The sequence below is a fragment of the Miscanthus floridulus genome, chromosome 1 (assembly GCF_019320115.1).
Source record: "Miscanthus floridulus cultivar M001 chromosome 1, ASM1932011v1, whole genome shotgun sequence".
Classification (NCBI taxonomy): domain Eukaryota; kingdom Viridiplantae; phylum Streptophyta; class Magnoliopsida; order Poales; family Poaceae; genus Miscanthus; species Miscanthus floridulus.
The window spans coordinates 106048843-106061699 of NC_089580.1; the positions used below are offsets into that span (position 1 = coordinate 106048843).

Below are 12857 nucleotides of genomic sequence, written 5' to 3' on the forward strand. Positions count from 1 at the left end.
CCATCAAGGTAAAGGCCATCAAGAAAGCATACTACCATGCAAGTCCTACCATAGTGTGATCACGACAGTAAAGTAAAGCACTAGCATTTCTATTTTAGCCATGCATAATAGGTGCTACGAGATTGGGTGGGATGTGGCACCTTCAGTGTAGTCATCTTCGTACTCGTCATGGTACTCATGATCCTCGTCGGTCTGGTGCTCCTCCGAGTCTACAAACGATCGCATTATAGTCGCGTTAGCGACGTCTATAGAATAGCACAAAGGAGCAATGAAAATTCAAAAGAGCCAAATGCACTCAAACATGGGTTCATTGCGTAGAGCTCGATTTTAGATGAATTTTGGTCCTAGTTTCATATTTTTCTGAGGTCGTATGAATTAGTTATGAATCTCCGAAGTTTAAATCATTTCTGAAAATGGAAAAAGGCTGAATTAATCCTAGGCTGACACTTGTCACATAGCGACTGGTCCACGTGGCATGCTGACGTCAGCGTCTTGGTTCCGAGCTGATAGGTGGCGTCCAGCTGATGTCAGTATGATGTCAGCATGATGTCAGCGTCTTACATGTGGGTCCAGAGTGTCTGTGCTACTGACGTGTGGGGCCAGGTCAACGGTCAATACGGGCCGGGTCTCAACTATGTCTGGACAGGGCTGGATCTAGGCCGGGCTTTGTTTCCTAGCTGTGGGCGTGAGCGTGGCTCACGGTGAACCCAAGTTCACAGTCCATGGACCTAAGGCAGGGTCCATGGTGGACCGAGTCCATCGTCATTTCTCTTTGGCTCGGCTCTTGTGCACCGGTTGTAGGGCTGCGCTGCTCTACTCGCCCCTTCTCCTGTGTTTCTTCCACAGTGCGCTCCCACCAGCGACGTGCTCACCAGCGAGCTCCCACAATGGCTCAGGCATCCAATTGAGGTGGGGAAAAGCCTCCCCATGTCATGGCGACTGCAACGGTGGGGTCAGGGCGATGGATGGTGCTTCCTAAGTCACTAGTCACGACGAACGACGGCTCGAGCACAACCGGCGTGCGGGAATGGCACGGGTGCAGCGGCATTGGCCGGCTCTATGGTGCGCATGGGCGTCACAATGCTCCAGCAGGCATGTTGGACAGGTTGAGGGGTCCTCCGGGGCCTCCGGTGGATTTGGCCACGGTGGCGGTCTTCCGATCACATCGGTGGCGTCGGTGTGGGGGGTATGGCCTTGGAGGGACGTCATAGTGGGGTGTGTAGGCTCCTATGGATCCTATGGATCCGTGTGGACGCAGCGAGGGCGTCCAGAGCTCAGGGCAGGACTTCTGGTTTCCAGGTGGTCGGTAGGGTCTTCCCGGCGGCCACGGTGACATGGTGATGACGGCGAGGCGCGTGGGTCACTACGGGGTCAAAGCGGGGTGGTCATGGCGTGCACGTGAGTTACCCATGGTTTCAGTGAACGGAACAGGTGAGTCAAGGCGGTGCCAGACGCTCGATCGGTACTAGCCATGGTGGTCGGTGCTCGGACCGGTGGTCGGGTGCTCAGACCTATGGTCTAGTGCTCGGACTGGTGGTCTGGTGCTCGGACCAGTGGTCTGGTGCTCCGGTGGTGGCTGCGCCATGGCGGCAGCGTCGTGATCGTGGCATGCGTGCTCGGCTATGGCGTCCGTGGGACTTGGAGAGGCCTACATCGTCCAAGGGCTCGGGGATGGCCACGGTCAACATGAGTGTGCTGTGCTGGTGTGCCTAGAGGCCGAGGATGGCCTTGGCCTATGCGCTCACGGTATGGAGTGCCATGGCCGGAGTAGCAAGGTCCAGTGGTGAGCAGGGGACAAATCGGGGGCTCACCATGGGTGCTGTGGAAGAGAGGATGGTGGTGCAGTGTCGAGTTGTGGCCATGTAGCTCCAGAAGCAGTGCCGTGCAGTGCTGACCTGTGACCATGATGACGACGACGGCGTCGCCCTCGGCTCCGGTGACTTCGGCAGCGCGCGGGGGCTCCGATCCTCCTCTCATGATCTCCTTCTCGGTCCTCTACTCTTGGTGTGGTGCAGCTGCTGGGCCACCAAGCGGTGGCCGAGGCTAAGGGAGAAGCTAGGGCTCCGGGCGTGAGCGGTGTGTAGGCTGGCTTTATAGCTGAGCGCCATGCCTCCCATGGTGGATGGCATCATGTGGTGGAGGCGTGTGTATCGCATTAGATGGTGGTGCGGGGTTGTGTGGGCGTGGTGCAAGGGGGACAGGGTCATGCCCCGGGCGTGACCCCCTGGCCCGCCCCTACCACTGCTGTCGGGCGCTGGTCGCATAGGTGGTTGTGGCATGGGTGAGGAAGACGACACTGTAGACGGGGGTGGCTGACATGCGGGGTCCAGCGGGCAGTGGCTGCGTGCGAGGCAGACGGGTGCGCGGGCGTGGGCGACACGCTAGGCCGGTTCGTGGGCCACGCGTGAGTTGGGAAAATGGGAAGGGTGGGCAGGCCGGTTGGGCTAGCTGGCTGGTTGGGCCACAAAGCCGACCAGCCTGGGCTGCAAGGCCTTCTCTTCTTTTCTTTTCTTTTCTGTTTTTCTTTCCTTCTTCTTTATTTGAATTCCATTTTGATTTTTAAATTGGTTTCCAGATTGGTGCACCATATTCGTTTAAACATATCATAACTCAATGGAAATCCAAATCACATTTTGAATAATCAAGGTATGCAACACTTTATTTGTTATCATTTAAATAAACACAATTAACAAATGACATGCCATGCTTATGTGTTAGCTTGGGTTGGGGTTGGACCTAATGCATCTATTAGGTTGGGTTAATATGCATGACACTCATCATCACATGGAAGTTCTAGGAAAAATTTTGTAGTTGGTATTTTTAGTGTATGGATTTTTGGGTTGTTACACTTTCAATGAGACTGCTACACACATAATAATCTTGAAAAGAATGTTAGTCTCAAATCATCCAACCTGTAGAATAACCTCCCCCTAAATTTGTGCATACAAGCATAGAATACTTGTAAGAGACATGCACATTGATTTTTTAAAATCAAAATACCACTTGAAAGATGACATCATATGAATGTGAGAATCATATTCAAAAATGATATTCAGGAGAAATTATCTACAATTTGGATTTGGCACATATTAGATAAATAATTATAAGACAAGCTATGTGCCGTGCTCCTAAACAATTTAAACCATGTAGGTTTGCTCCTATGGGTAAGAGTGATACCGATCAACCCTACCATATGATTTACCTAGTGTATGCATGACAAAGAATTTAAATGTGCAAATGCAAATCTAGGCATGAAAAGGAACTAGATGCTAATTAAAATTGCAAGAAATTAAATCTAGTTACCTAACATGGGAAGGGGAATTTGGGTTTAAAGTATTCACTAACCCACTTGGCAATGACTATGTCCATCATGATGCACCCCATGAAATGTACCCAAACTTTGCCAAGTTTCCAAATTCCCCAAAGTCCAATAGACTTCTCACTTTCCCTTCGGGACCCAAACCTTCTTGGTGCTCTTCATGTTAGAAATGATCTCCTTTGGCACCCAAATATGTTTGGCCCCTTTGTTGGCTTGCTTGTTCACCTTGATGGCAACCACCTTCTGATTCTTTTTCTTCTTCAAGAGGTAAGGTGTGGAGGCCTTCTTGTCCACCTTGTTGGTGTAGGTGTTGGAGAGCTTGCATGTTTGATTTTTGTTTTTGTCTTTCTTCTTAGCTCCTTCCTCATTCTTCACCTTGCACTCATAGGACTTGTGGCCTTCCTTGTAGCATACGTAGCAAACCACGGTTTGTCCTTCATCAAGCTTGTTCACTTCCTTGACGGTGTTATCTTGATGAAGTTGAGTTTTCTCCATCTTGCCTTGCACTTGAGTCAAGTCCTTGGTGAGGCGAGCCACTTCTTGCTTGAGTTGCTCATTCTCCAATGTGACTTTATGTGTACATGTTTCTACAACAACTTTCTCAACACAAGCTTGGTTGCACAAAGGTGAGTCTAAACATAAATCATTGCAAGAAGTAGAGGAATCCTTTTTAGGCATATAAAAAATTGAACTTTTCTTTTTAGGTGCCTCGGTGGGGGTTGTACCGACGGCTTCAAGATTAGCAACTTTATTAGTTAGCTCATCACAATGTTTGCACATGGTTTCCATTTTAGCAAGCAAACTTTTATAAGCATCTTGTGAGCTCGCTAACTTTTTGTTTAATTTTTCATTTTTCTTTACAAGTTGCTCATCATTGATTGTGCATTCATTTTTGTTTAAACTAGCCTCAAGTTGCTCAATTTTAGTAGATAGCTCCACACTAAAGTTAGCAAAGGTTTCATATTGTTCAAGCAAAGTTTTATAAGCTTGTTGTGAGCTATCTAATTTTTCTTTCAACATTTTAAGCTTCTTTTGTTGACTAGTGCAAACTTTAGCAAAGTTAAGATTTTCTTGCACAATTTTATCATAAGAAGGTAGCCCATCATCACTATCACTATCACTTGAACTAGAACTTTCATTACCTTGTGCCATAAGGCACACATGTGAAGTGCTTGATGATGAGTGCTTGTGACCGCTCCTCTTGTGTTGGGCTTCTTCTTCACTTGAAGAATCATCCCATGACCTTGCTGTATTTAAAGTGAACACTTGGTTAAATACATCCATGCTAAAAGATTCAAACAAACAATTTTTAGCTCTAGCATTAAAATGCATTTATTTTTTCTTCACTCTTAGTGGGTTTATAGGGATTCTTAACGGGTTTGAACCCATCACGAGTGACTCTACAAACACCCAAATCTACCGCCTCAAGGTGACAAGCTATTCTAGCTTTATAGTAGGAGAAGTTAGTGCCGTCAAAGTGCAGAGGCCTAGAGATATCCATCCCAACCACTCTAAATAGCATCGGCTCAACGGCGGTGAAGCCAAAGGTCCAAATTGAGCCAACCGGCTCTGATACCGCTTGTAAGGGACCATGACGCCTAAGAGGGTGTGGTGAATTAGGCAACTTAAAATTCTACTTCTAACTAAGTCCTCTAATTCCACCTAGTTAAAACCTATGCAAGAAAATAATCTATCTACATGTGCAACTATGGTTTTGCTAGGTGTGTTGCTATCTCTACCACAAAAGAGTAATGCGACCTAGGTTCCAATCCTATCAACTAGCCTATCAACTAAGCTAGGGAAGTAAAGCACACAACCAAGGTAGCAATGTAAATGCGGAAGGTAAAGATGAGGTAGAGATGCAAACTCCCATCGATGACTCCGATATTTTTACTGAGGTATCGAGAAGCGCTCAAGCATCCCCCTAGTCCTCATTGGAGCCCCTTGCAAGAAATCCCTCGCAAAGGCCATGCTCCTGGTCAGGTAACTCCAAGGATAGCCCTGGGCCTTCCCCATGTGCAAGTGGGTCTCTGGTGTGCCTTTTGGCAAGCCTATCCTAGACCGCTCCCTGCCGTCTTCACAATCAAGCTTTCGGCCGAAATGTCGCAGCGCTTCGGTACACGGTAGTGGTCTCACCACAAACATGGTTGGTGTGGTCCCGCAAGACTACAAGCCCCACCGAGTACAAGCATGGTGTGCGCATGCACCTTTGGATGAGAGGTATGAAAACCTCACTAGCAACTAGACCTAAGCCTAGAGCAAGCGCATATGAGAGTGATCTAACTAACCAAAGCACTTCGAAAAAGCACCTACACTAATCACCAAGTGATTCTTTAAGCCTTATACAAGTGGAGAGCACAAATGAGGTGTGGCAATACCCACCTATCTTCCCTCAGTTCCCTCTTACTTCAAATGGCTGGTTGGTGCCCCTTTTATAGCCCCCAAGTGGAGAACTAGCCGTTTGTGGACGAGATGCACTTTTCTGTGCAGTCACCGGACATGGCGGCGCCAGCCACGTGGGCTAGCCATTAGACATTGACAATCTGACCATTGGGCTGTTGGTCACCGCCATAGGTGGGTGGTGCACCGCCATAGCATGTCCAGTGCCCCTTGCATGTTTTGGCTGCCCTCTGAAAAATAGGGTGGTGCCACCATCATGGTCACCATATAGTCTAGTGCCGCTGGACTACTCCAACTCGATTTTCACCTGTTCAAAGCTGTGGAGCTTTTCATTAGCTTTACAAAAAGTCTAAGATCATCAAAATCGGAGTTCGGAGGTAAAAGTTATGACCAAAATACGAAAGTGTGTCGCGTGCTGAAAAATAGGGCGGTGCCCTGTCCGGTGCACCCAGTGCTATCTGGTGCACACAGTGTTGTCTGATGCCAGGTGTCCAGTGCACGTAGTGCTGTCCCATGCCAGCTGTAGCTTTGTCCTTTGTTCATTTCTTCGCGATCCTTCTTCCGGGCTTCTTCATCTTCACATCTTGGACTTCTAGCTTCACTTATAGGTTGATCACACATTCTCTAGCCTCTTCCTTTGAGTGTTGATCATATTCTTCATGTTCTAATCTTGGTCCAATCCACATTTGCATCCTATTGGATTATAAAATAAACACTTGCAAATACGTTAGTCCAACTTGGTCATGTTGATCATCAAACACCAAAATTCAAACTAAATGGGATGAGGTCCATTTTCCTTACAGTGCCCCCCAGGGCACCAACCAACTCCTCCCTCTCAGCCTCCAGGTGGGCACCGCCCTAGGGGTGGCAGTGCCACCCAAGCAGCACTCTGAGCCTAGTTTTGCCTCCTCTTCTTCACCTTTTTCAACACCTCTGCAAATGTGCTAACACCACCAATTGTTCACCACCTTGTGCACGTGTGTTAGCTTTTCACAAACATTTCCCAAAGGATTAGCTCTCTTTTCTCAACACCACTCGATCCTAACACATATGCAAAGTGAGATCGCTCAAGTGGCACTAGATGATCGATATGCAAACAAGTTTGCCCCTCTATCCTAAACCCAGTCATGCACTTCTCTACACAACCTTTTGACCGGTGAAATGAAATACCCTATAAAAATACCTTTGCCTTGTGCATTCCATTCCATCTCCTCCAATGTTGATGCAACACATGCTCCAACCAATCACAAATGATATGATCCACTTCATATCATCACGTGACCGTATTGGCTCATTGATCTTGACTTTACTTTCTCTTCACCATTGCTTCGTTCCATTGACGCCAAGTCATCACTCAACTTGCCGTTCACACTTGCAACCGGTCTGTCGAGCCAAGCCTTGTCTTGATCTTCTCCACCTTAGTCACATGACTCAATGTCATGTCTCATATGTAGTGACCTCCTTCATCACATGTGTGAGCTTTGCAACATCTCCAATCCATTTTCACCTTCATGTCATATGTTGCTCACACACATGTATATGTGGACTAATCACCTGTGTATCTCACATTAAACACAATTAGTTCACCTAGGTTGTCACTCAATTACCAAAACCAAATAAGGACCTTTCAATCTCCCCCTTTTTGGTAATTGATGACAACTCTGCAAAGATATGGAAATTAAGCTCTTGTGGATTCATGTTGCTTGCCCAAGCAATTTTACCATGTGTAAATGATTTTGGACAAGTACCACAAACCCGAATTGGTAGTATTGGATCCCCCCTACATATGTGCTAGAGTGTTTGGTTAGAAGCTCGCACATAGGCATAGATTGGAATTGTGGGAGACTAATTACTACCAATGATGCTAAGGTGTAAAGAATTAACCTTTGAAGCGTGATACCAATCAGAGTTGCACTTTTAACACCATCGTTAGCATCATGAGTAGCTAGACAAAAAACATCACTACAAGATTTTCGGTCTACTGCAATGCCAAAAAAGTGTAGCAAAAGACCCAAAAATGGTAGCCATAGTAATTTTGCTACCAATTTTTTTTGGTTAAATGTCGTTGCACTTGTAAGGGTAGCAATAGCATAATGCAATGGGTTACATTTTAGTTGCGACACACAACCCCTCTATTGCAACACTTTTGACGCTTTTGCAACACCTGGTGAGTGTTGTAACAAAAGCAATTGCAACCACTATGGGTGTGGTAATAGTATCAATTGCAACGAACTAGGCGTTGCTAGCGATACGTATTGCGACACGCTGGTCGTGTAGCAACACAATGCAAGCGCAACGCAACACAGGTGTTGCAATCGTGGTTGTTGCTATGCAGAGAAAGCATTGCAATAGAGGTTCTCTATTGCCACGTCACCTAAATGGTTGCTATAGGTGGCTTAGGTTATTGCAACATCTCTTCAGGTTGGTTGCTACAGAGAGATTGTATATTGCCACGTTTCTGAATGGTTGCTATAGATGGCATAGGCTATTGCCACGTTACTTAGGTTGGTTGCTACAGATAGGTCATCTATTGCCACATTACTAACTATCTGGTTGCTATAGGTAGATTCCTCTATTGCCACCGTCATCTTTTTGTAGTTGCAAGAGATAGTTTCTCTATTGCCACGATTATCGTACCTATTGCCACGACTAAATGTGGTTGTTATATGTGCCATCATATATTGCAACGCCAGATTAATATATTAATAATTCATGTTGCGACACTTTGTTTGGTAGCTTAAATTAATAATCGCAAAACGACAAATACATAATGAAGGAAGCATCGACATCCATTAAAACGAAATATAATTTGTTCATACAAAATCTTTAACAAAACACACCGAGTGTCAAACTAAATGAGAACACAAGTAGATAGCTTAACACATAATAATGTGTTAAGCACAGACAACTGTTTGAACTCATTCGAATCAAAAGACTAATGTCTACTGTAGCAGCGAAGGTTCCCTTGATATGTATGTTGGCCATCGTCCCACCATTCGCATGCTCCTTCTCAAACTCAAGATTCCTCCTGAAAAAATCATTGACATGCATTAGTTAAACTGAGACTAGTGGTGGCAAAGCTAATTAAACACTGAAGCAAAACACGAGCTGCAGTAGTAGAGTTCTGTGAGCTGCAGTACTATCAACCATGAACTTTGAAGCGTAAAGCAAATATAAACATACATGCAGCTGCCTCCCAAGACATTTTATGAGCACAAACACATCCATATATATTTCTAATCAGCAAGAGGAAACTAAGCCTGGACCATATTTAGGAGCAGAACAAAAGAATAGCTATGTACTTCTCCAAAAGGACTATATGTTCCTTTTTAATGCAAAGAGAGATAAAAGGTTTCACATAGTACCTGTGTATTCGTTTTGGACAATGCAGATCTTTTCCTAGCCGCAGTTTCCTTCAATTGCTTTGCTGTAGTATAAACAACACCCGAATTCGCTGCCAAATTACTTCTAGTCATGCGCCCTCTAGTGAGACGTTCTTCAGCTGCAGAAGAAGGGGGTTGTTGTTCTGGCTGGCTGGTTTCTTGGGTAACCTGAAAATAAATGGTTGGTGGTAAAAATTACACCCTTTGACAAGAATATGACATGCATGTTACAATTAAACATTCTTCAATTATCATCAAACTACCTGCTGACTATGCATCATGTGTTCTCCCATTGTAGTTGTTACATTTTGTGTCCCCTCAATTGTTGCAGCAGCAGCAACATTTTCAGTTGGCTCCACAATTGTGCTAGCCTGCATTTCGAATTGGGTTCAAGATCATGATTTTCAGTTCAATAAACTATGAGAACATAGATGTTGTTAATATTACCTTTTGTACTGAAGCTTGCTGTTGGGCTGCTTGCAACATTAACATAGCTTTATTTCAGGGTGCCCATAAAAACAACCAAACAACGACAGTTTTCTATAGTTTTTCGGATTATATACAGTTTTCCAAATTATATACATGGTCATATATAAAATTTCATAACCATCCTCAAATGTTTGAATTGACTGATGGATTGAAGTAACAAATTTTCGAATCATAACTTTCCTAAACTCCTTCCATGAATCGATCATTTCATCCATGTTACTGCAAGTGCCTGGAGACAAAGAAAACTCCTAGGATCGTTCCCATCCTGAATTTGAAACCAAAGAACCAACATAAGTGCACAACATAAGTTTTTTTCATTTCTTCTTTTTTTGTCAAGAACCCCATCAGTTTACCAGGTATAAATAGGTTCAAATAACTTATTATTTCATTACAATGGTATTTTGTTCCGAAACCATTCTGTCCAAACGTAGGCAATTTCTTCATCACCGATGCAATAGGTGTACCTTGAGCTGGTCAATGTCGACACCGTCTTGTTGAAGGTCAACTCATGGAGCTGCCAGACCTACACCACCAAAGGTCAACTCATGATTTTTTTAAAGAAGAAAATAATAATGTCAAAAGCCAAAAGTATAAGATTAAAGAATAAAACTTCACTCAGGTTATGTAAGAATAAGGAAACACAAGAATATCAGGTTATGTATTCTATAAGGAGAGTTAGTGTCCATGGTTCATGCTGCAGCTACTTGGGAACCATGGAGATAAAGGAATACCTCAATTAAGTAGGCTGCATCATTCCGATGATCACCCTAATTGGCATCTCCGTCACTGCGGTTATCTTCAACGTGGCTGTATTTACGGCTACAAAAAACTGCAAATACAGAACTTTGAACTGTCAACCAAAATTCATAGTACATTCAGAAGAGCAAGCCAACAGGAACCTTCCCACTATTTTTTGAACTCGAGAATAGTGCAATTTCTGCCAACACGGAATTTCTGCAAATAGTGCAATTTTTAGTACATCAAAAATAAAATTGATATGGATACCATAATAATTCCATCAGCAATCAGCAATCCAACAGGAACCTTCCCACTATTTTAGAGGGACGCCTTCAAACACGAACTCTAGGCTAGCATGAACTGTAATTAGCATGCAGATGACTCACACGAGGAGCAAACTATCTTGCATGCCTACCTACTTTTTTGCAGTATAAAAAAAGGTTACCCACCTCGTCATGGATCCAGACCAAGTAAAGCAGAAATTCCGTGTGGTCCTCATGAGTAGCCTTCATGAGATCTGTAATGAAATTAGCACCATTAGTAAATAAAAGGCTGCTCTTGTTTGAAAAAAGAAAAAATCCTGTAGCAAGTTAGAAGCAGCTAAATTAAATTCAGGCATTAACTTTCCTATAACCATATGTCACCGCACTGTTGTTCCAATTCACCATTCACCAACTATCTCAGGACACCAGCAGAAAACCACTAACTTAGCTGATACTAAATATATAGTTATGTGAAAGAGATGTTTTATGATAGGCTTAAATTGGAACCAATCGTGAGTACATTAACAATAAAAAAATCAAGTCCAGCTGGAAGCAATCATAAGTTCATGCTAGGATTAAGTAAATTGGAGATAGCACATTGTATCACAGCAACAGATTCTGAAATTACCTTAACTGCTGTGCTCTCAGCAACAACCACAGCAGTATCACTGGCGTTGGCAAAGCGATTAACCCAACCTGCAAGGTTAGACAGAATAATAAAAGAGTAAGTTCATGGCATTTCAAACCTACGTAACACAATCATGCTAAGCTGCTAGTGCTAGCAACATAGACAAAAATTCAATGATTAAACATTATGATAAAAAATGATTAGCAACGACTTGGCCTACAGGAATCTTCAGCCTCTTCAAATTGTCACACAAGTAGGTGCATTAGGACATGAATCATGAAGCAAACATAAAAGAGCCTTTGTCTCAAATGGAAACTAAACGATTTTGCTAAGGTAATGAAATAATTAAGCTAATTACTGTTCTTGGGAGACATCCGTCTCGCACGTAAGTTTCAAGGCAGGCATAAAAAACCTCGTCAAGTGGCAACGCCCAGTCGCCCACACATGAGCTTGTGCTCAGGTCCACAGTGGCAAGGAAAACAATGAAACTGCCTCTAAGAGCCTGCTAAACGTCTGTGTTGTACTTGGTCTTATGCTCCAAAGTTGAGTCTTAGAGCTAGCAGCACTCAGTTTCATACATTTGCTCAATACTTCAGTGGTAGCAAACACATGCTTTATTTGCAATGTTCAGTTCACACATTTGCTCATTAAGTTTGCTCATTCTTTTCCTAGCAAGAATGTAAATCGCCATCTAAATCAGAGCCTGCAATCTTCCTTCCAATTCGAGGACACAGTGTGTTTTTTTGAACTCGAGAATTGTACATAATGCCACTGTGAGATACACCTTGCACAGGTTGTCGCCATTCAGAAGAAGAAAACAATGGAATGCCCCTCCGTGGTCCTTACCTGGGAGTTTGGGGACGCCGAGCCTCTCGTAGAGCACGTCGCAGAAATGGTTACAATTCCTGGAGAGGAGGTCGTACGAGTGGCCCGGCCACTCGCAGCTGAGCTCCCGCAGGATCTGGTTCACGGCGGCGATGCCGCACTCGGTCTCCCCGAGGACGATGCTCTCCCAGTAGGTGTACATGGGGTTCTTCCCCACGGGGCAACTGAACACGCCGCTGCCGGTCTCGCAGAACCCGAACGACCACTCGTCCTCGCCATAGACCTGCGTTGAGGGGTTCAAGAAATGGCGTGAGATTTAGGGATCTGGAGAAGCTGTTGCTCCCTGGGATCTGAGCAGGTGGCGAGGGAACGGGGAGAGGGGAGCTAGACCCACAACCTGCACGGCGCTGTGGAAGATGCCGCCGAGGCCGATGCGGTCCTTGAAGATGTGGTTGATCTGGATGATGGTGTTGTTCGTCTTCTCGAAGTCGCTGTTGGTCACGTCATACACGTGAAGCACCACCTCCTTCATTTCAGCACCCACGGCCCGGCCTCCGGCAGCGGCGGCAGTTGCTGCGGTAGTCAGATCAGATCCGAGCACAAATAGTAAGTTAGGGTTTGGGTGCTCAGTTTGGCACAGCTGGAAGGGACGACCAAGGGGCGGGTGTACCTGGTGGCGGAGAGGCCGTGTGGATCCTTGGAGGGGCGCCCGCCAGGGCCGTCGTGGGGGCGCAGCTCGCCCGTCGGGGAAGACGGAGTCTACGCGTGACCTTGGAGGGGCGCTTGCCGGGATGCCGCCAGGGAAGACGGAG

At 45.2% G+C, this 12857-nt stretch overlaps 1 protein-coding gene and 2 long non-coding RNA genes across 5 annotated transcripts; all 3 read right to left on the bottom strand.

Moving 5' to 3' along the window:
* Positions 1 to 9232: 9232 nt before the first annotated feature.
* LOC136490628 (uncharacterized) lies at positions 9233 to 9592 on the bottom strand. Its single transcript, XR_010767826.1, has 3 exons — positions 9550 to 9592; positions 9366 to 9473; positions 9233 to 9270 (listed from the first exon to the last, which is right to left on the bottom strand). It is a non-coding gene; the product is annotated as an uncharacterized lncRNA (long non-coding RNA).
* Positions 9593 to 9602: 10 nt separating this feature from the next.
* LOC136490642 (uncharacterized) lies at positions 9603 to 11298 on the bottom strand. Of its 3 annotated transcripts, XR_010767832.1 has the most exons (6): positions 11221 to 11298; positions 10779 to 10846; positions 10597 to 10689; positions 10323 to 10420; positions 10056 to 10114; positions 9603 to 9856 (listed from the first exon to the last, which is right to left on the bottom strand). It is a non-coding gene; the product is annotated as an uncharacterized lncRNA (long non-coding RNA). The 3 variants fall into 3 exon arrangements; XR_010767828.1 differs by lacking the exon at positions 10597 to 10689; XR_010767827.1 differs by lacking the exon at positions 10597 to 10689 and having other exon boundaries at positions 10323 to 10545.
* Positions 11299 to 11489: 191 nt separating this feature from the next.
* LOC136490632 (uncharacterized) lies at positions 11490 to 12857 on the bottom strand. Its single transcript, XM_066486848.1, has 3 exons — positions 12716 to 12857; positions 12443 to 12618; positions 11490 to 12328 (listed from the first exon to the last, which is right to left on the bottom strand). Exons 2-3 carry the CDS (start codon positions 12575 to 12577, stop codon positions 11912 to 11914), a joined length of 552 nt encoding a protein of 183 aa, XP_066342945.1. The 5' UTR covers positions 12578 to 12618; positions 12716 to 12857; the 3' UTR covers positions 11490 to 11911.